The 24,214-nt window shown below is 42.5% G+C and overlaps 2 protein-coding genes and 1 long non-coding RNA gene across 4 annotated transcripts in view; 2 read left to right on the top strand and 1 right to left on the bottom strand.

Moving 5' to 3' along the window:
* Positions 1–7,642, bottom strand: part of hipk2 (homeodomain interacting protein kinase 2) — a 118,469-nt gene extending 110,827 nt beyond the window's left edge. Inside the window, exon 1 of the mRNA XM_079501877.1 lies at positions 7,486–7,642. Coding sequence (XP_079358003.1) covers positions 7,486–7,504 — 19 coding nt within the window. The 5' untranslated portion in view covers positions 7,505–7,642. The remainder of the gene's footprint in view (positions 1–7,485) is intronic.
* Positions 1–24,214, top strand: part of LOC306923658 — a 164,616-nt gene that overhangs the window by 19,728 nt on the left and 120,674 nt on the right. The gene's annotated exons all lie outside the window — the stretch shown is intronic.
* Positions 11,652–24,214, top strand: part of tbxas1 (thromboxane A synthase 1 (platelet)) — a 113,780-nt gene continuing 101,217 nt past the window's right edge. The window contains exons 1-2 of one of the 2 annotated variants that reach the window (XM_079500840.1): positions 11,652–11,758; positions 18,115–18,255. In XM_079500840.1, the coding sequence (XP_079356966.1) occupies positions 18,155–18,255 (101 nt within the window). In that variant the 5' untranslated portion in view covers positions 11,652–11,758; positions 18,115–18,154. The remainder of the gene's footprint in view (positions 11,759–18,114; positions 18,256–24,214) is intronic. The other variant, XM_079500841.1, reaches the window with a different exon arrangement.

The following is a 24,214-nucleotide window of genomic DNA, read 5'->3' as shown; positions in this document are numbered from 1 at the left end:
GGCTACTTTTGGCTATAAGAGAGAGAAATGGTGTGGAGGGGAGAAAAACATATATAAAAAGGTATAGAGAGTTCATGTCCACTTTCAGGCAAGACATTTCTAAAGCATGCATATAAGCATGTGAGTTAGTAGATATTTTAAAATAGGGCTTATAAGTATAAGCCTTAAAAGGTTAAAACTTATAATGGCAGGATCGCCTCAGGAACCAAGCTCAACGACTTGCCCGCCATAAACTCACACGTGCACATACTGTACTGTATGCACACGCAAAAATGGGGCGATGTCTCTTTCTCCTGGATCACGAGTGCCGTGCATGTGCACGGACTGCTGGCTTTGGCTCGTCAACAAAAACCATGGGGATGGAATGAGAGATAAAGAGACTGCTGCATGGGTGGTGCGGGAGATGTAGGGCGCTGGTTGGCACAACTTGGCAGCAGGATAGTCGCGGGCAAAGTACTCAACCCCAGTACTTCAGTCAAAGTAATATAACTCAACTATGACTCGAGTGAGTAATATTTGACCGTTGCTTGACTGAGCAAAGGTCAAGTTGATCCGTCAAATCTGCACAGTAGAATGTATGTACAGTATATGTTGTGGCAGTTGTAGTGTTGTTGTTGTTGTTCTTTGTGGACACACTGCTACGACACTTTTGGTTTCCCATCAGATTCTGTGATCTACACCCTCACTGCAGTAGAAGGCTAGGTCACAGTATCCGACTTCAAAGCTATGCTTAGCCAAAAGCAACCCAAAGTAACAACAACAGTCAAAAGTACAATATTTGTCTTTGAAAGGTAGTTTTAAAAAAAATACTCAAACTTACTTAAGTACAGCATTCAAGTCCGTACATGTTTATGTCCACCCCTAGTCACGGGCAGGCAGATGATGAGAGAGAAGGCATGTGTGGAAAATGCACATCCAAGGACTCACACTGCTGAAATATCACTCGCATTATAAAAAGAAATAACTCTCCCGCCTGGCTCCACATATAAAATGTGCCCTTTATGCTCCAGAAATGATGTGTAATTGTAGCTTAACAGTCTTCAAGTTAACAAAGCTGTTATTCACTCCCTGTACCGTGGTAAAGACGTGAACCTTGGCTTGAACCGGCGCTCCCACAGCAGATCAAATAATGTAAATGGAAGGTGAGTTTCAGCATCTTACTTTTTAATGGACACTATTGTCATGCTCAAGCGCTGATGTGTAAGTGGCTGTGATCACACTTCCAGAGTGGGAGTTTTGTCCACTGTGGTCGAATTGTTTTTACACCCTCATCCCTTTACTCGTTAAAGCCAAACAAAATGTCATAACTGGAAAAAAAGAGATTGTAAGCCCAAGACCTAATGTGTGTGATTTGTGAAAGGAATCCAAATGACGGAAATCAGTCATGGCGACTAAGAACTTTAATCCATGCTTTACTAAATACATACTTAACTGTATGTCCTTAAAAATGAGGAGATAATGGGCTCCCTGTTTGCCAAACATATACAGATGCAAATTGTTTCCGAGATTATCATTCAATATAAACACAAGTCACTTTCTTACCAAACTGTCTCGTTCTTTTGGAACAGAACATCAAGTGGTTGTGTTTAAATGTTTTTTTTGTATTACAGGCCAGATGCAGTGCAGTGACTTTAAGTTCACTGCACTTCAACGGTCTTTGGAGCCCATATCTCTGTGCTGCTACTCCAGAGCCGGAGACAGCTGGTCAGCACAAGCTGACACAAAACACACTGTGTGAAACAAACAGTGCGGGAGAAAAACCCCTTTGCAATGCATTCACACCCCACCCCACATCTTGGTCGTGTGATGGTGTTGCACAAAAATAGCTGATCGAGCATGCTCAAAACGTGTCGCAGTGCAAAGCGATGTGAACTTGTATATCTGCTATTTTCCGCCATGTTTTTGTACCCCCCCAAACACACACCCTAAACCGCAAGCCATGCTCTCTGTTCCCCTTCAATGAAAACTAAATAATGTCAGAAACGTAGAGAGCGCATCAGACTTCAAGGACTGTGCACAGTGCAGCTTTTCAGAGCTGAATCTACTGAGAGAGAGAGAGAGAGAGAGAGAGAGAGAGAGAGAGAGAGAGAGAGAGATTTTAAACCATATGGTATAGAAAGAGGCACACAAAAAACGGGCTGACTGGCTTACCGGCCGAGGAGAACATTTGAATTACAAAATCCTTTTCCTGCCTTTCAGCTGAACGTCCTTTCAGAAGTCAGAGTGAGAGAAATGAGGGATGATGCGTTTTGAATCCTGGGGACTGTTATTGATATTTGGGAAAATGGAAAACCGATAGGCTGTATGTGTGTGTGTGTGTGTGTGTGTTGTGCGCGCGCATGCGTGCATGTGGTGTGCATGCGTTCGTGTGTGTGTGTGTGTGTGTGTGTGCGTGTGTGCGTGCGTGCGTGCGTGCGTGCGTGCGTGCGTGCGTGCGTGCGTGCGTGCGTGCGTGCGTGCGTGCGTGCGTGCGTGTGTATAAGCGTGTGAAAAAACTGAACTTAGAATAACATTAACCAGTATCATTCCGTCCAAATTCAAGGTTGAGCCGCTGTGCGTCAGAAAGAATGGCCTCCTCTATTACCTGTCATTTCAGTTCAGACTAAAGCCCCCCCCCACCGCCCACCCCACTCCCTCCGAAGAAAACCTTCAGATCACACCTGTGAACTATTCCAGAAGATCAGAGAGCTCACATATCCCTCTGTCAGACAGAGAACTCTCTCTCTCTCCCTCTCTTTAGATTCTCCCTCAGACAAACACACACACACACACACACACACACACACACACACACACACACACACACACACACACACACACACACGCACACACACACACGCACACACACGCGTCCTTGTCTCAACATCTTCTACTACTACATGCTTTAACGATTCAATAACACATAAAGCATCACCACCAGGCAGGTACTGGACTATGTTTCCTGTTCCAGATGGGATATTTAGACTAACACCATAAAGAGAATGCTTGTAGAGAGTAGAGAGACAGACAGCTGATGTGTTTCCATGACTCCATCCAAGCAGGCCTTAAGGTGATTTTTTTATGTCAACAAATGAATAACTGATGGAAAAAGATACAAAAATAAAATAACTGCAGCAGAGAGAAAAGACGTGATGAAACGACACAGGACTGAGAGGGTGGCAATGTTTTCTGTCGAATCAAAACAAAGGACAACTCTCTCTCTTTCTCTCACACGCACACGCACACGCACACACACACACACACACACACACACACACACACACACACACACACACACACACACACACACACAAACAGTCTCTGTTTTTATCTATTGTGTATGGTACGGTGCAGATCTAAACAGACCACCCCTGCTCCTGGAGAAAAGGGGGCCTCTACGTTCCTCCCTAAGCCTTTTTGCCGCGGGGTCGACCCCACCCTGACCCCGGAGAAACCCCTCGCTTCTTCCTGCAATTCTAATCAAGTTGAAACCCAACGACCTTGGACCCCCAAACCATGGCTGCCGCCAGCGAGGAAGATATCACTCAACTGGGCTCCAAAACAAGCTTATGAGAGAGAGAGAGAGAGAGAGAGAGAGAGAGAGAGAGAGAGAGGGAGAGGAAGAGGGAGAGAGAGTCAGTGATGTCTTTCTCTATCTTCCTCTCTTCCCTGAGAAGCTGCAGGCGAGGGGCGCAGCGAGCATATACCCTCGGCAACCTCCCCGAGAAAACCACAACCCCATTCAAATCCACATTAACACGGAGTGCATGGATGTGACATCAATCTGCCAGAGTCACTGCAGTCCCTGTCACCATGTCCCTGTCATTATCATCATCATCATCATCCTCATTACAGCCCGACTGATGCCATGCAGATTTGTGGGTCTGTCAGATGCCGATTCTGGAGTCCTCCAGAATCCCCCCCCCCCCCCCCCACCAAAAAAAATAAATAAAAAATAAGCGAAACTCATAATGCGTTGCAAAGCGACTTGTTGTGAAATTATAGGGGAAAATCTGAAAAGTTTTTGCCTGTCGTCTCTGTCGGGGGAAACCTCATATGTCTATATGGATTAAAATTCAAACATGGCAAAAGTAGCAGCTCTACAAGCTCAAAACCTGTCTCTTCGCCCCATGTTTTGAGCTTGTAGATCTGCTACTTTTGCGTGACACTGTAGTATGATGAAGTAGGGCATTACTTTATGGAAAAACACAAAAAGTTAGAATATGGAAATTAGAGGTTTCTGCCCAACAGCAACGATAGCCTATATGACATGGATCGAAAAGCCAGGTTAAAAAATGTGTATGGTTACATAATTGCTGATGCCCTCAAAATGTCAAATAAAGGCAGATGTATGGCCAGACCAATAAACTGGTTATAATCATCATCGTCATTCTCTGTCCATGCTGAATGAACACTCTCTGCAACATCACCTGACCTACAGTACGACAGACAGACCACAAACTAAGACGTCCATTTCTCTCAAACGACCATCCTTCCGAAAACAAAACCTATGGTGGGCTACACGTGTGTGAAGTGTAGACATACAGTACATATACGCACACACACGTCTGCCTGCATGTGTACAGTGAACCCGGGTTCACATCCATTAATCCAGGAGGGAATCCACCTTAGCCAGGGGAGACTTTGGGGATTCATGGTGAACTTCTCAGCTACATTCACCCCACTTTGACCCCCACACCAGGAAACCCGATCCAGGTCACGGCACCAATGTAACACCCGGGATTCGAACCTCAGAGTTCCTGTGTGGGGCTAGGGTAAAAGCCCCAAACTCTACCTCTTTAGTACGCCAAGAGGGAATCCTCCCCTGGCCAGAGGAAATATAAGCCTTTTGGGGCTTCAGCTAGAGCTAAACTCAGCTACAGTACATCCGCAGTTTCCGCACACATACTGTACAGTAGGCCTGCCTGCATGAATGCATGTGGTCATATAGGCTACAGTATGTTCCAAGGAAACATTGACCAGTAGTATGTATAGGTAGGAGATCGGGTTTTGCTGTCGTCTGAATATTAGCTTTTCCCACAGCTGGGGGTGGGCAGGAGGGGATCCTGGACCAGTTCCCTTCATAGCACATCCATCAAGGCCGGTGTACAGTGTCACTTTGTGTTATGGGAGAGTCGGCAGACTCCCCCAGCCAGGGTGATATGACCACTGCCCTGGCCAGCCTCTCTGCCAGCCAGCCCAGCTAAGCCAGCCCAGGCCTGCCTGCCTGCCTGGCGGCCTTCAGTGTCAGCCAAGATTGAAGGACTGAAAAGACTGAACACAACGAAACAAAACCCACACAGCAACAACACAATGCAGCAGTAGTCCTCCTGTAACCGGCAGCAGGGACACGCTGACAGACAGACATCCTCGCACATTATTATCATCGCTAGAAATAACAACGGACTGTCACAATGGAGGAGGACACTGCTGGTCACCTCGAGTGGTGTGGTGTGCCTATTGAATATATGTCAACGCATATCTATCTAAAGCCTAATGAAGTTATGCAACGAACCTGAGACACGCTGTTAACCCAGAGAGCGTACAACATGGAACCAAATGGACCCGTCCATTTGGTTCCATTTTGTACACTCTCAGTGTGAACATTGAAATATTGGCTGTGGGCATGCTGTGCTATAGTAACATCCTACATACATACATGAAGGGCCCCTCCTGGGTGTATTTTCCACCGAAGGAGGGGAAGGCTCTCTCTGGTCATTTCCATGAGCGCTCTCTAATAGCAACCCCCTCTGCAGTCAGAGGACGACAGGGAAAGGTAATTAATTCCCCCCGCCGTCTCTTTCTCTTCGCTCCTACGCCTCTCCATGGTGAAAGGAAAGGCAAGGAATGTAATTTACACTAATTACCTCTCCGATAGGCGTCTCATTCCAACTTTTCCTTTAATGTTCAAGTGCTCAGTGGCTTCAGCACAGAGGAAAAAAAATATTTTGTTCTGAGTGGGGTTAATAACGTGATGGAGGCTGACGTGTTTTACAGCTTATAGGTCAATCATTTAAAAGTGTTATTTTGAGTAGGCAATTACTGAATGTATAGTGTGCATGGTGAATACTGTCTGTGGGTTGTATGTTTTTTTTAAAGTATTTGTTTTTACTGCTTCAATAGTAGAATTCACACTTTTGGCTTTTGTGTTTAAAACATACTGTACAGACACTGTCAGACAGTATTAATACTGAAAGTCTGACTGAAATGATAACTAATGTATCAGTTACAAAAGACGGTGTTCCGCTTTCATACCAGCAGAGGGAGTATAGAGTAAACAATGTAATATTATAACGGTTAAACCACAAGATAATCAATACTGTTGCAAACATGAAGGGTCATCGTTTCGTTTGTTGTCCACCCTTCACTTGACATATCGGTCAACATTAGTATGTAAACCTCTGTGGCGCCTACATTAAATGGAACAAATGCTGTTACAGGATGTCCTATCCTATTATCAAAAAAGCGAGCTGTGCCCATAAACGAGCAGGGGTGCATTTAGCCTACAGGAATGCATATCATACTGTTCATACAAGTATATTGGTTATAATACCACTTTAGCCTCCTATTCTGTACAGAACTGCCGGTTGATCACTTGCAGTGCAGTCACGGCTATACTGGCCGGAATTATTGCTCGCATTGTTGTATAGCTGTTCAAAGAAACCGTATTGTCCTCTTATGCAAAAAAAACATTAGAACACAAACACATTGTTTTGTGGTTGGATTTGGTCTCTTTAGAGTATAATGTCTTCATCATCACGGCAAAAAAAAACATTGAGCCAAAACATGCTGGGTTGCATTCTCACCAATTGGATTAGTCACACAGCCATAATGCAGCAACAGCGAATAATAGCCTGCATAAGCTCGCCTTTGGTTTTGTATTATATAAATAAACATGTGAATGTGCACAGCGAAGCACTAAAACATAACAGGCCTGGTCATTTGCAACATGATCGTTATACAGCAATGCAATGGAAATGGGAATATTGATATAGCTCGGCTGATTTAATCTTAGTCGCCCATGTCTTTCATTCTTCAAATAGATGCACTTTGCATGGTCTAATTTCAACCAGGACAAATAAAATAAAAGGCAGAATGTCACCTTTCTGCCCTACGGTGCTTGTAACCGTGTAATGTACGTTAGATTAGGCCTGCACGTCACTTTATTAAAGTGCATTTGCAGCTTTATTGCAAACATCAGTGTAAATTCGTCTTGTGACGGACGGACGTCGCTCAGACGGACACAGATTGACTAAACAATTACAAATGTTCTTCATTTATAAAACCCCACACAGCGCAACACAATAATGATTCGGTCCGGTTGTTTAAGTTCGTGTTTATAGAGAGACTGCAGGCGTAAATATTTGATGTATATTTTTTTGACACAAAGAGAGGAGAGGTTATAACACCGCATCTCCCCGTGCCAGCCACAAGAAGAATCCGTTCGTACGTATACACGTCCGACTACTTTCACTTAAAAATAACCATACGTCGAAAACGCCTTACCTTCGTATACAGGGGCCATCGGTGCAAGGGTTTCTGTTATTCATGGCAACAAAATATAGCTGGATTTCTGTTCAAAACTCAATAAAAATCTGCCATCTTGAAGCACTGTCAGAGTCGCTGCTTCGGTCTCCTGCATTACTGGCCCAGTTCATTTAGTGTGGTGACGGGAGAAGAAAATCATCCAGGATTTAATATTCCGCTCGTTTTTTTAAATTTAGTATAGAATCCAAACCGGTGAAAAATGCTCAAGGTGCAGCTTAAAAAAAAAGAAATAAAGAAATCCTCCTAGAATTAATAGTTTTGTGGCTCAAATGATGAGCCTGGCTGCAGGTTGACTTCAGCTAATGTACGACATGTCTGTTGGACTCTGCAAAAGTTGCACTGGGTAAGAGAGAGAGCAGAGCGGAGCGAGTTTGGTGTACAGTGTACAAGTCAAACGACGAGCTCGTCGATCCGCTGTTTCCCCAAACATGGGGTCGCGGTCCGATTTTGGGTCGCTCGGGCCCGTTTTTATGGGGCGCGATTTTTTTTATCTGTTAATATTTCTTAAAGAAATAAAGAATTAAAGAAATGTAAAAGAAATGTTCTTTTACACCAGACACGATCGAGAGAATTAAGCATATGCATATGCTTATTTTTTACGCCAATAGAAATGAGAAACACATGTGCTTGATTATATAAATTAAAAAATGTAAAGATTTCATCATCATCTTCATCTTCATCATCATCATCATCATCATCATCATCATCATCATCATCATCATAGCATTATCATCATCATCATCAGCATAATACTACTACTACTACTAATAATAATAATAATAATAACAATAATAATAATAATAATAATAATAATAATAATAATAATAATAATTATTATTATTATTATTATTATTATTATTATTATTATTATTATTATTATTATTATTATAATATGCCTAGTAGGTATATGACTCTTCAAACATAGCAATCAGAAATTCATAACGTCAGGATTGTCTAATGATGAATCATAATAATGAAGCCAATTGTATTGTTGTTGCCTATATGCTTGTTCAGTTGTTCCTTTCCAAGCATTAATTGGCAAAGTGCTGAATGATGATTCTGTGATCACTCATTCATGTCTGGTGCGGAGCAGCACCACTACAGTAGGCTACACAGTGTATGACGACATTAGAATGAATTGGAGCAGAATCGGATTACATAGGCTCACACAGATGTGAGTAATCTGTCATTTAGCAAACGACCTTAAAGTGCACCCACAGCAATTTAGACCCAGACCATGCAGGGGCTTTGCATTTGCACTGCTTCTCAAAACATTTTACATTTGCAAAAAATTGCATGTCAAGAACCCCCACCCCAAACTGACATGTATTTGGCTGCGGACCCCCAGAGACCCCTAGAAGGTTTGTCAAGATCTGTCAAGGGGTTTTTTCACATTTTTTCCTTGTAGAAATGTGTATGTAGCCAAGCCTATTGGAAAATGTAAAATAAATACTCAATTACCTCGAAGTTGTAGCCTATTAAGCAGCAGTTATTACATTATGAGTTGCTTCATACCCTAACCCGAGTACAGTAAGTGTAATGTTCTCAATGTAGGGTTCTCAACCTGTGGGTCGGGACCCCCAGGGGGGGGGGGGACTTTTAAGACATTTTAATGCCTTAAAAAAAGTTAAGAAAAAGGCAACTACCGTATCAAATGTAATCAACAAACTATATTGGTCAAATATGATTAATTTGGGGGTCACAGCCTGAAAACGTAAAGGTTGAGAACCATGCAGTACTTAGTCATAATAAACGTATAGGCTTGCATAGGAACACATTGAGCTATTTAGCCTATAGCTGTAGTGTTAACAATATTATGTTCTGCCACCAAGTTCCACAAAATAAAAATAAAGAAGTAAAATAATCAATCAATCAATCAATAAATCAATTTCAGGAGGCTACATCCTGAAATTAGAAGGGAAGTATTGTAGTAGCACCTTGTCATTTAACAAACAGATGGTGACCTGTGGCGTTCCACAAGGAAGCATACTAGGGGCTTTACTGTAATATATGTAAACGACATGACATCAGCTTGTGACTGCAACTTGTTCCTGTTTTTTTTCTTTCTCTCTCTTCATTGCTCTGTAAAGCACTTTGAGCTGCATTTCATGTCATGAAAGGTGCTATACAAATAAAGTTTTATTATTATTATTATTATTATTAGATGACTAAGCACTGCTGGTGGACAAACTGCAGGATGAAAAGGCCCTCAGCTCTGAACTCGGTAGAATCTGCACCTGGCTCGCGGATAACAAACTATCTTTACACCTGGGAAAAACTGAATCCATTCTCTTTCGAGAGGCAGATGGCTTCTTTGTTAGAGTGGGTGACAAATATTATCACACGAAAAGAAATGAAATGAAATTACCTACCTAGGTTCCATCCTGGAGGCAAATCTTTCCGGTGATAAAATGGCCACCAACGTAATCAAAAAACTCAACCAAAGAACAAGATTCCTATACAGGATCTCCTCACATGGTCAACAAAAAAACCCTGAAGACCCTTACAGGAGTCCTCGTATTAGGTTCCTTTTACTATGCATGCACCTGCATGCATCAGCAGCAGCTTCTAGCAGCTTCTAGCAGCAGCTTCTAGCTTCTAGTTGCTGCTGATTGGCCAGGCCGTTTTGTGGCCGGGCATCAAGTCTGCCTGAGAGTTCCCAGATGGGAGCAGGAGGGGGGAACCCAGTGTACTCTCTGCTGCCCCATCTGGCGGAGTCAGGTTACCTCTTGGTACCACAGCACCTCAAAGGCCCTTAAAACAAGGCTCCAGACATCCCAAAACAAACTGGTCAGGCTACTACTTGGCCTCACTCCCCGAACCCATCACCCCTGCCCACTTTGACAGGCTGGAATGGCTTAGGGTTGACGACAGAGTACAGCATCTTGCAATGGGTCTGGTCCATAGAGTATATATATAATAGAGACTGAACTGGCGCGAAGCTCCGCCCCCCCAGCTATTCATGTCAGTGGAAGTTGCTCAGTGGCGTTTTGAAGCACCCGGAAGACTGCCGGAAGTACCGTCTCAGAACGTCTACTTCCGCATTTGACCACCAAATTTTGGTGGTCAAATGCGGAAGTGCAACCGAGCGCTCAATGTTAAAGCCCAGCTGCACGGGGTTTCCCGGTCATGAATCCACGGGTCCGCCTGTAGTCCCTCGTCCTACCACTAGGGAGGAGAGCTTCAACGTTGGAAAGTCTGCCTGCCCCCTTGGTCTGGTCCACAAGATTCTATACAGTATACCAAGATACCCATGTACCTGTCTAAAGACTTTCTTAATGTCAACGAAGTCCACACCCACAACACCAGAGGGAGTTCAACAAACCATGTGCAACCCAGATTCGGCACAAACAAAGGACTAAATTATTTTCGCTCTTATGCCACCAAAATGTGGAACGCCCTACCAACAGTCATTAAGACATGTGAATCCCTTGACTCCTTCAAAAGCGCTCTCAAAGGGCACCTACGGACAGCTGCAATTCGAAACTGGCCCCCGTAAAATCTGATTCCCCACCCACCCCTTTTTCCCCTCACTGTATGTTTATTTTATTTTTTTTACCTCTATGATGATTTCCTGTTTTTGGCTATATAGAAGTGTATATTTGTACGTCTCTAAATGTTATGATGAATTGAACCAACAATTGAACATGGTGGACCCTATTGTAAACAAGTGTAATGCTTTATGGTGTCGTGCAGTTAACCGTTTTGTATTGAGTTGTGCTTGAAATGTACTGTAATTCTCCAATCTGTTAATACATTTTTCAATCAATCAATCAATCAATCAATCAATCAATCAATCAATGTTACTTCTCCTGTAATAACGGTTCCTGTTTTGTAGGACATGCCATTCTTTTTCCATTAGCCTATGCACTATTTAGATACTAAATTCTTATGCGACTTAGTTTACTTTTAATACATTCAATGGCTTCACAAAAGTTCACAACTTCTCACGCTATAGAAGAACTGTGAGAACCTGCTGCTGCTGCATGTGTACTAGTAGTACTCTACAAAATAAATAAATAAAACATTAAAACGTCATGGCGTCATTGACCGGTCAGCCTATCAGCCTGACGGACGCAAAGTTGTAGTCCTTTGTTTATAGGAAGAACTACATTATTGTCCGGCGCTCTTCCGTGTAAACAAGAGAGTGCACGGGACATGAGCGGATCGACACGAGACTGCCTTTCAGCAGCGATAGATAAACATAACAACAAATAAATAAATACTAAAGGTAAGAGTTGAACGCATGCAGGCAGCATTCTGTTATATTAACCTGCCATGTATTGCATATCATGTACATATGTAGCTTGATCTGTTTTCACTGTACAACAACCTTGCGTATATTGTAGGTCAGCATCAGCTTGTCACTCACATCACAGGTTTACAGGTGTAAAGAAGGGATATTAATCTGTCGTGTTTTTTGTAAAGTTGGATGTGACTTACATTATACAGGGGCAGCGCTTGGTTCAACGGCATGTTTACAAAAAACAAACAAACAATGTAACATATATTGTGGTTATAATTGTATCATACAGATTACAGACTTTCAAAAGAACATACTGGTGGTATCGTAATTGCTGTTTTGCTCGCAGTATGACAGCACAGCAGCTGCATGGTGACAATATAGAAGAGAAAAGACTAGACTAGGGGTATGCAACCTTTTTTAAATGAACGTGTGCCATGTTTTTATTTTTTAGTAGTCAGTGCCATGTGTTTCTTTACAGTCAATTCCTTCTGTCACATCAGATTATACTAAGATCCCCTGACCCAAGTTTGCCAACATTAAGTTTAATTATGACACCACATCAAAATACAATATACTTCCAGCAGATTTTGATTTAGAATCGAAACACATGTTGTTTAAATTTGTCTGGTTGGCATAGAACTAATGTATAAACCTGTGTAGGTCCCCAGTATGGCATGTGTAGGACATTGAAACTCTGAACAACTGCTGTGTAGACACACCATGTTTATTGAAAACATGTCTTTGAATTTTGATTCCCTGGCCTATACCACACCAGTGACCTCTAAAGATCTATGCTGTGTGTGCGCTGAACAGTACAATGTATTATTCCTTTAGATGTGATGCTCTGGTTAGGAGTGGCATTGATGTCGTCTATTCTGTGTGTTTGATTGATTGATTGAAAATGTTATTAGGTTATTAGTTTGCAGAATGAGTTGCTCCAGGCATGGAACATGTTAGTGGGAATTATGCTGTTAAAAGCCCTCATGATGACATGCTTATAGTAAAGCAAAACTATGTCTAATCGTCATAAATAATGTAGTACAACTAAGTACAATTAAAATATGGCTTTCAATATGGACATCATCTGCTAGTGCTAGCGCAGTGGTTCTCAATCTCAATCTTTTCAGGCTGTGACCCCCCAAAATGATCATATTTGAATTTGGACCCCCCCACCCTGACAAGCACTTATTGGAATGTAGGAGTTGAGGCATTCAATGTAGTTTGACTCGGTTCCACAGACAAATAACTCACAGAGATTGTAGATCAGATATTTTGGGGGTCCTGACCCACATGTTGAGATTGGGATGTCAAACTCAAATACACAGTGGGCCAAAATAAAACAATTGGTACAAGTCGAGGGCCGGACTGGGTTTCAACACACGGACACCGGTCATGAGGATGTCCCAGGCAAACAGCAAAAAAGTAAATGCATTAAAAACTGAAAATGCATTATTATTAAGCTCAGTTTCCTGTTCTATGATCCTCACAAAGCACTGCTTTCATAGTAAAATGAGAAAGTAAATCAAATCAGTTGCATTCATTTCTTATCATAGTCTTCTTAGGTAATATTCTTTCATTACAGCCACACTGTCTCCACACAGAGGTTTGCCCTCTGCCTCCCACCTGGCTTGAAAACCCGTTTTCAGAGTCCACCTTTCTTTTAGACCGTTTTGGGGAGAGGGGTAGCTGAAAGTTGACCAGTGACCAGTGACCACAGGCGATATACTTTCACTGCTGATCAATAGTGAAGAGAAGGCTCGCAGGCCCTCGATACGCACCAATGCACTCGCAGTGCATTGTGGGACTTGTAGTATTATGGTGGTCCGTGCAATATACCAGAGGGCCAGTTCTAATACTAATTAAATATCATCCCGCGGGCCAAAGATAATTCATTCACGGGCCTGATTTGGCCCCCGGGCCTTGAGTTTGACATATATCTAATTATCTATTACACAATACATCACTATTTTGGGCATATCTGTATTGGTGAAAATGTAAAAAAATCTAACTTTTCAAACATTTTCACAAAATCTTAAAAAAGTCACAATTTCCAAAAACTGCGAAAATAGCAGATCTACATGGTTGTAGATATGCGATTTCCATTAGCTGTCGTAACAAACTATATATGGGCCTAACCTTTAGAACCTATACTTAGTTGACTTCACTGGAGTCCCCAGGGCTCCGAACCAAGTCCCTTCTTCTGTCTCTGTGGTCAAACTAATGTGTATTTGTTTGTTCAGTTCCTCTCTATTTGTGTCAGTAGAAGAAGCTGTCCGTTGTCATTGCCCCCTGACCCCCTGTGTAGCACTGAAAATAGCCCCTGTGCTGATTCAGCTTCCAAACTGCTCAGTGCTGCGTGTCATAGTTAGCCCCTGAGGAACAGTTATGACTAAACAGCACAGCCTCTCATTGCCTTGCTTCAGTGATACACATCATATATGATTTCTATGGAAAACTAAAATATCAAGTATCAACCGGTCGAATGGGGTGAAAATATCCTTACTGGTCAATCTGGGACCTTGTTGATTGTACTTACCTTGTTGTAGTATGGTTTTTGATTGGTTGAATACTTTATCTTTTTGCAAAAAGTACAGAGGTACAGTTATACAATCATTGAGCCTTGCAAGAAATTCGATTTTCTCTCGAGTGTTGCGGGTTGTCTGCCTTGGCAGTACTCTTCTCTTCGCAGTTATACAACAATGCTAAAAGGATAACACAAATCAATTCATCAAGACATAATATACATACAATAGGCTACTATAAAAGAGATCATCAATACTAAAAGTATATTTACAGACAAACTTTAGAAGACCAGTATAGGTCCAGTTGCAAATTGCAGATACTGTAAGTGCTCTTTTCTGGTGGTTTTGAAGGAAGGTAGGAAGGAAGTCACACTTTGTGTTGGCTGGTGGTATAGACTAGAGCATTCCATATTTTGGTAGCATAATAGAACATGTTTGTGCCAAATCCGGGGGGGATAATATAATATTCAATATAACTGGTTATTAGTATTACTTGTTATAAGACTGGTTGGGCACTGGACAAACAATGTAATTCCCTATGCTGCTGGTTTTTGTATTGTATTGTCTTTTTTGTTTTTGTATCTATGGTTGTCTGTATATGTTGAGTATGAACCAAGACAAATTCCTATCAACTTGTTGACATGGCAAATAAATTCTTGAATCTTGAATCTTGAGTACCCTATATCAATATTATATTGATGTTGTGATATAAGACTAGATATTGTCTGGGATTTTAATGGATACAGCAATATCCTGATATGGCATAAGTGTTGTCTGTTACTGGTTTGAATCAATTCTTATTTTATATATTTTTGTTTCCCTAAATTGTTATAAATAGCTAAATAGGCTATGTATAGGCTATTTAGCTATTTATGATATATCTATCTAACTCACAATATCAATATCGAGCTATAGTATTTGATACAAATAATTGTGTTCATTTCGCATAATTATAATGTCCATTGTCCAATTTGAACAGGTGTCTGCGGTACATTCGGTTAGCCAATATACTGTCTGTGATTGGTTCTAAATATCAAGGACCAGAATGGAAATACGTTGAAACTCGAAAGACTTTATTATTGTGTTTGTTGACGCTTCTTCCATGAACATGATGTAACTTGTTTTTCCTGTATGACGTCTAATAAAATCAAATCGATATCAGTCAATTAATACCAGCAATTAAAGAATGTTTAAGTGTTTATTAAACGAGTGGGTCACAAACACGTCTCAGCTTTTGGAGGACAAAACATAATCATTCAGATTAATGTATTTTTGTGTAGAGAATAGATGACAGTTTGTAACATTGGTAATTAACCCAGTGGCTAACACCCACTGAGACGCTGGGGTGTTTCATTAAACCACGTCTTTGTCTTACAAGCCCTTCGAATGGAAAATGTTATTTAATCAGGGAGAAATCTAACAAATGCACTCCTTGCTGCCTCCTCATGAGGATCACAGGCAAACTAAGCAAATGATATATTTCTTTCCCTGCTGTGGTTTTTGTTGCTTTGTAGGATTGTGTTTTGTTTCCTGCCTGTTAGAACTAATGGCATACCACGCTGTTGTCTATGGGAAAGAGTTTGAATGTAATATAGCATATATAGAGTACCTTTGTTGAATGTATCAAAATGTGTTAAATAATAATATCTCATAGGACATACAGTAGGTCTATCAAGGAATCAAATTTAAGAAGATCTTTGAGCTAATTAAATAGGTGCTGGGTGAGGGGAAAACATGAAATTACACACGTTTTCTGTTAAACGTCACACATATACATTGTGTGGCGGTTGTGAGCTTTTCGATCCTCATAATGTGAGCTTGTAGAATGTAGATCATCTATTTTTGTCGTGTGACACCTAAACAAGTTCAGCTATCTATTATACTTTGGTGGTTGAGTTATTTGTCCACCACTGGTGGTTGAGAACCTGCACTTAACCAAAGAAGTGAGTCAGTGAAGTAAACAGAATTTACATTAATCTGACAACGATTCATTCATTCATTCATTCATTCAACTGCATCTCCGTTGTGCCACAGTGTCACTTTGAAACAATGAACACAGTGCTCCATTACAACACACACAAAGCTGTAAATGATTATAGAAATACATGTTTGGTATGCATAAATGAGAGCAGTTCTGCTTTCAACAATTAAACTGTTCATCATACCCTGTGGAAACTCAATAGCCTCTCTATTTGGCCTCCCCCCTCCAGTTTTCAGCCTTTCATGTGTTTCTCAAAAATGTTCTGATTGTGTGACACAATTTGTGTCACAACGTTCTGCATCACTGTGTACCTTGCACACTAATCGGAGTGGCGGGAAGTAGCAGTGCATTTACTCAAGACAAACTTAAGTAATGCTTTTGAGGATCTTTTACTTCACTTTTAATACTTTATAATTCTAGTCCACTACTCTGGTTCTCCGAACACAAGAATCTAGTGGTTTTTTTATTTCTATTAATACAGAATTATAATACTTAATTTACCGTATTTTAGCTTCCCGTCGCTAGGCAACGCTTGCTTCCGCGATGTGACGTGACGTCATCGAAATCCAAAAGATCGGTCCACGCAATCTGTACACGCAAAAACTCTTCATCACGTTTTTCTCTGAATTGAGTCTCAGATTTAGGTGATATGAGGTGAGGGATGATGTTAGGACTCAGGAGCTCGTTAGCTAGCACTTCTAACACTAGCGAAGGGGACCCACGGTGGCTCGAAAATGGCTGATTACTACTTCCGGTTCACGGGGCTGTTTCACAGGGCAGGGTCTTCTTCTTTTTCGTGCATTCTGTTGGCACTGGCGCCACAGTGCCGGAGTCAATGGTGGCATGGAATCGGTTAAAATGATAGATTGAAAATGTTTGGAACATTTTTAATAGTTTTGAAAGGGAAAAGTTTTTTAACATAAATCTTCTTTTCTGGGGGTCTCATATCGATCAATTTGGGGGTCCTTGCTTGACACAAAAATGCTTGACAACCACTGCCTGACTAAATGTACTTGGTTACTTCTACAGCTGGCTGTTAGTGAGGACCTCCGGGGGTATCGTTGCAGGGGATGGGCGCGCACACAGCTCCCAGCACCCAGCAGCACTCTAGAAGGCTTCAGACAAAGCCCTCTAGCTACTGCCGAAACAAATAATTGACACGGTTGCCGTGGAAACCCACCAAACTGCACAATGTGCCTCGGTACATAGTCCGTGGAGAGGTGTCGTTTATTTTGGGTACTTTGTTGCGTGTGGCTCGTTTAAAGTTAAAGACTTGTTTCTCTTTGCCTTTTTACAGTATACGGTGTAGTGCTACATAGTAAACCCCTTAGTGTTAACTATGTATCTCAGAGATTGTACAAAATACAAATCTAACCAAATGGACCCGTGAGCGTCCATTTGGTTAGATTTGTCATTGTGTCATAAACGGGGCTGCAACTGTCGATTAATTTCTTAGCGATTATTATTACTATATTATTTTTCATAGTGATTAGTACTTTTTTCGATAATGTTTTTCATTAATAACCACTCTTATGTATTTTTTATATCAATAAATCAACACAAAAAAGTCGAATAGATCTTTTCTAGTCAGCTAAATCGATTAGCCACTCTCACTAACCCCTTAAGCCTTATTTTATACATCTACAAACACACAACATGACCATCCATGTCTTGTGTCGAGCTTGTAGATCGTCTTATTTTTGCTTTTATATTTAAAAATGGGTAAAAAAAAGAAGAAGAAAAAAGAAAACAATTTTGATTTACTGTTGCACCGTTATAAACATTCACGGCAGTCACATTAACACAGTCCTCATTGTCTTGGCTTTTGTGTATAATAGTGGTGGTGGTTTGGAGGTGTTGACTGATGTTGTGAACGTCATGGAGGCCATTACTGACCTTCTGAAGATCTTCACGGTGGAGCCCAGTGGAACATCAGTCTCCATCGGTCTCCTGGTCATCTTCCTGGCTCTCCTGTACTGGTGAGTCCATTCTTTCAGTGTGATGCTCCCGTCCCATCCCATATAGTTGAACGATCAATTGATCGATCGCTTTGGTCTCAGTCCAGCAAGACTTGGTTAGTTGATTATTCATTGTTTTTCTTCTTTTAAATTTTCATGCCGAATGAATTCAATGAAAGATTAACACATCTCGTAAACTCTATAACCCTTTAACCGATAGCCAGTAGTCATTGTGGAACAACATTAGAATGTTCAGTTCTCAACCTCATCAACCAGAAAAGTCTGCTCTCTCTGCATGACCGTAACCCCCCCCCCGGCAGTACCTGTGGGAAGCTCTGCTTTATATTTACTATTCAGTGTTTTCAGCATGCCTTAATTCTTTATCCTGTACTTTGCACACACACCCACACGTGTCATTTATTTATGCGCTCTAGTTCCAGACATGATCAGAAATTGACAATCAATTCTCTATTGATCCCAGTCTAATGATTGTATGCAGCAAACACAATTTTACACATTTGATATTTTAACCAACTAATTGATTTGTCGTCAAATGATGAAATCGGCTAAAGCCGGATTTATACTTTTACTGAGAATAGCCGATATACAGTACAAGCTTGTATATTGGCCATTTTCAGCATTCTACACAATTTTATGATGGCACATCATTTGGTCATAAGAACTTCTTTGGCTAAGGACATGCCCTACCTACTTCCAGTGATGTCCAAGCTTCCGAGTTTCAGTAGAAGCAAAGTTATATATTTGTTGATCCATCACTTGTGTTATGTTATTTGAACATGCAATTTTTAAATTATTGGCTGTGTGTGTGTGTGCTCGCGCCCGCACTCGTAGCCACGTCTTTGATCCTGTGTGATTGTGATTGGAAGGAAGACTGTTGATGTTGTGTTTAATTGCAGGGTGTTTTAATGTCAGATGCAAATAAAGCTTCAAGTGTAGTTAAAGGAGAACGGGTCCCATGCAGCCATCCAGATGTCTAATCAGTGTACGGTCCCCATTGGTCCAGTCGAAGGCACTTTGTTGCCGCCGCCGTGTCCAGATGGAAGAATAAAGACTCTACAAAGTGAGCTCATTAATTTCAGGGACACATTAATCCATTGAGACCTGGAACGCATCCATGTCACGTTAGCGTTTAACCACATTAACCATTAACCCATTTTGGGGCGGGAACCCCTTTTGGTGTTTTAAACATTGTTATAATTTAGCTATTGAAAAATAGCAGATCTACAAGCTCATAGCGCGCCACCGAGTGGCGCGCTATGAACTTGTAGGTCTGCTATTTTTGAAAAATCGTTAAAATGTGCCTCAAATCTTTCCGAAAATTGTCATGATTTAGAAAACTTTTTTTTTTAAATTTCGACGTCAGGCCTGAATGGGTTAACCAGAATTAGAAAGCAAGTTAATCATCTGGGTGTGAGACTGATGCTCTGTCACACAACAGAGACTCTGGACTCCTACTCTCACGCTCTCTCTGTCCGTGTCTGTCTGTCTGACCATCTCTCTCTGTCTCGATGCTCTGTCACACAACAGAGACTCGGACTCCTACTCTCACGCTCTCTCTGTCCGTGTCTGTCTGTTTACAACAGAGACTCGGACTCCTACTCTCACGCTCTCTCTGTCCGTGTCTGTCTGTTTACAACAGAGACTCGGACTCCTACTCTCACACTCTCTCTGTCCGTGTCTGTTTGTCTGACCATCTCTCTGTCACACAACAGAGACTCTGACTCCTACTCTCACGCTCTCTCTGTCCGTGTCTGTCTGTCTGACCATCTCTCTCTGTCTCGGTCTCTGTCACACAACAGAGACTCGGACTCCTACTCTCACGCTCTCTCTGTCCGTGTCTGTTTGTCTGACCATCTCTCTCTGTCTCTGTCACACAACAGAGACTCGGACTCCTACTCTCACGCTCTCTCTGTCCGTGTCTGTCTGTCTGACCATCTCTCTCTGTCACACAACAGAGACTCGGACTCCTGCTCTCAAGCTCTCTCTGTCCGTGTCTGTCTGTTTGTCTGACCATCTCTCTCTGTCTCTGTCTCGGTCTCTGTGTGTGTGTGTGTGTCCTTGACTGTGTGTTTGCATATAATGGCATAGCAAAGATGGCTATTTGGTTGACAGGAAAGAACAAAACAGAGGGAACTGGAAATGTAGACCCAGTGCAGGTACTGGAAAGGAATGGTGGCACTGCAGCACGCCTTAGGGTGGAGTTTGCCTGTCACAAAATAGTGGTGTGTGTGTGTGTGTGTGTGTGTGTGTGTGTGTGTGTGTGTGTGTGTGTGTGTGTGTGTGTGTGTGTGTGTGTGTGTGTGTGTGTGTGTGTGTGTGTGTGTGTGTGTGTGTGTGTGTGTGTGTGTGTGTGTGTGTGTGTGTGTGTGTGTGTGTGTGTGTGTGTGTGTGTGTGTGTTGTGAGCTTGTAAATCTGCTATCAAAATACTTGGGAAATGGGACATTCCAATGAGTACATGTACTTTTGGTACTTCGAGCACACACACACACACACACACACACACACACACACACACACACACACACACACACACACACACACACACACACACACACACACACACACAGCTGCCACAGAGTTGGAAGTCAAAGTTAAATGAAGATTTATCTGCATGGATGAGTGCATGAGAGCAGCCATGACACCCAGGTTACAAATGATAAGATTTAGGAGAGTCTAATCAATTTGTGTCTGGCAGGCATCCAGCAGAGACACTGAGAAATATAAGGCCCCCGCAATTTCAACCATAATCCTTTGGCAAAATAAGTAGTGCCAAAAAAAAAGAATGGAGCGTCCTTGAAACGCTATCAAACTTTTCCTCAAGTCTTTTAATACAGTGTGCCATTACCCCGTCTGACGTCTGACGCATACCAAGAAGCATAATGCCTGTGAAATGAAAAGGCTGCCCTGCTCGCTGAAAGAAAGAAAGAAAGAAAGAACTAACAGTAATAGTATGCATGCTGAAGTCGTCATGGATCATTAATGATCTTTATCTGAAAATGGCTTAACCCTGGTGTACCCAAAGGGCCAGAGCCTTTCTACACCAGCTCTGCACCAACATTCTCTCAGCACGAAAAGATTCCATCTACAAGCGTGTGAGTTTTGTAAACCGGCTACTTTCGCAGAATGTTCATCCCCGGAATAGGGACGACGCTATAAGGTCAAACAAAGGCCTGTGCACGAGAGGGGGGAGAGAGAAGGAGAGAGGGAGGGAAAGAGAAGTAGAGAGGGAGGAAGGGGAGGTGAAAGAGAGAGAGAGAGAGAGAGAGAGAGAGAGGACGGCAGTGTTTTTCAGCAGCAAGAAGCAAACATGTGGTTCCCCCTGGGGGCGTTGGGGCATAGCAGTGCAGTGTGCCAGTCAGACTGGGTTTCACACTACCCTGCTGGCCAGCATGAACCTCTGATGAACCCTCCTAGGGTGAAGTCACTGCATTACTCACTGAGTGAATGAGTGACCCCCTACTTAGAGACTGATACGTGCACGGACAGGCCAGCACGGGATAGACTGCCACCTGCTGGAGTTTGTTTAAAAAATAATAATAATAATTGGACAAGTTCCGGAAGATCACTGGTTCTCAAAGCAGGGTCTGAGAGGCATTCCAGGGTGTCCCCAGCACAATGAGGAACAGTTTGAACTCCGTTTGCCCTGTTTTATTTTTCAGCTATTTGTATATGTAGGTCTGCTACATATACAAATGTAGGGGACCTACCTAGGAGGGGGGGGGGGGGTTGGGGTGGGTCTCAGGCCAAATATGTGTCAATGTTTGAGAATCACTGTTCTTTAGCATTCTGAAATCCTTCAGCTATGTCCATATGTCCTACTGTACCTAGCTGTATGTTTTTTTAATTACTTTAATTTGGGCAAGGTTTCAGCCCCACCACAACCCCCTTTGACTTCCATTATACAATTAAAGTTAAACATTTCAGAAATTGTAAAGCATTATGTGAAACCTACTGGCAGTGTGCACAAGAGCTTTGGACAGACTGTAAAAAGCTGTAAAAAGTATTCTATTGTTATTCTTATAGTGCAAGCGAAGCCAATTTAAGTCTAGCTGGCTTCCTGGTTCAATATTAAAGCTGCTTCATTACCACAGATAACCTTTCCTCAAATCCATATCCTGTAGACAGAGGAGTTTCAGGAAGCCATTTGTCGCGGTGGGAATAGAAAAGAACATCAAGCTGTTTACAATGCAGGGAGCTATGAACTCGTTGGCTAGCAGGCCAGTGAGGCCACCCATGTAGTGCTTAAGACCAGGTGACAATGACATGAAGTGGGAAACTTAATGCTGCCCCCTTCCCTCCTCTTTCTTCTACCTCCTTTCCTCCAGCCTTCATCTCCTCTCCTCTACGTTTGTTTTCCTCTTAGAATTTTCTTAAGCTGAGTGCTAACTACAGTAAGCAAAGCTGTTGTTGTTGTTGTTGTTGTTGGGGTATTGGCCAAGCACATTTGCATGTGCATGGTTGTCCTTTTAAAGGCATATTCATACGTGATATTAGGTGACCACCAAAACGGTGGTTAGTAAAAACAGAGAGATGTGTTCGGGTGAGCGGTGAGTCGCCTATCACCACGGCGTGACGTCATGTTGAAGTTTTCGGTGGTCACTCTCTCTCTCTCTCTCTCTCTCTCTCTCTCTAGTCTAGGTCGTCCTCAGACGAGCCTTCCATCGTCGCTTCCAGTCATCCCGGGTTCTCCATACAGTACATATGGCCAGCTCGTTGGTGCTTTGCGCTCCTGCATCTCTCTTGAGAACATCCACATATGTTAGTATGGGACGTCCTCTTGACCGGTGCCCTTGTGTTGGTTCCCACAGCGCCAGCTTGCTTGCTGGCAGCTCCTGGTGTCTTTGGCAGTGTCCTGCAAGTCTCATTCTCCTGGCTGCTATTTTGTCGCTCACCCTGAATATTCCAGCATACAGATTATCGTTGGAAACATGTGTACTCTTGCTGATGTTGAGCGCTACACGTAACAGCCTTCTGCTGAGTTGGCTTCAGGGTCCAGCATTCACTGCCATACAGGAGAACAGATTCTACCGTCGCATAGAAGAAGCTGAGTTTGATTTGTCGGGGGGAGGTTGAGTTCCATACCCTGGCCATGCCATTCAGGGCCCTCCATGCAAGTGCCTTCCTCACGTAGTCACCTTATCACCTAAAACTGGTATGAATGATAGGTTCTTGGGTTACCTCTTTATTTATTTATTATTTCTATTTCTATGCATTTTATGTATTACCTCGTGTTTTTCTTGCTTGCTGTAAATCGCTCTGGATTAAGAGCAACTGCTAAATGTAAATGGTAGTACATGATCCACCCATTCCCAATTCCCACAGACTTAGATCAGCTAACACAGATACCCCCCCTCGCTATGATACCCTGGCCAATGCTCTAAGCATCCCTAGACCCTTCTCCCCCCTTTCTCCCAAACTGTGAGACCACTATCTCACTCCCCATCTTCCACAGCAGTCTGAAAAGTCACCTCTTGAGGCTGTACATCAGGGCTGGACTGGGACAAAAATTCGGCCAGGTCATTTTCGCGTGAATTTGGCCCAGACCGGCCCACCACAACCAGCGAGCAGATAGCAGAAACTCTACCGCCCGCTCCGTCGAGGCACACACAAACAAACAAGCCCTAATACCACCACTTTTACAGAACAACATAAATGATACAAACCAACAGACATTTATTTGTACAGTGCAGTGAAATGATCATGATGGCACTGGCAGAATGGCAGCACGCCCGGACCTTTCCTGGTGGCCTGCCGCCTATTGGCCTGCCTGCCTGTCCAAAAATCATGGCGGCCCCCTACGGTCGCGGCCCACCGGGAATATGCCCGGTACGTCCTGTGGCCAGTCCAGCCCTGCTGTACATCAACCCCTATAGCAGTCGTCATTCCCTGTATCACTTCTTGTTTCATATTTCTGATAGATTCTAGTTATACGGTGCAGTATGCAGTCCCCCAATTGCA

The sequence above is a fragment of the Electrona antarctica genome, assembly GCF_951216825.1.
Source record: "Electrona antarctica genome assembly, chromosome: 5".
In the NCBI taxonomy this organism is placed as follows: domain Eukaryota; kingdom Metazoa; phylum Chordata; class Actinopteri; order Myctophiformes; family Myctophidae; genus Electrona; species Electrona antarctica.
Note: the sequence above shows the minus strand (reverse complement) of the source record. Positions and strands in the feature narration are given on the sequence as shown.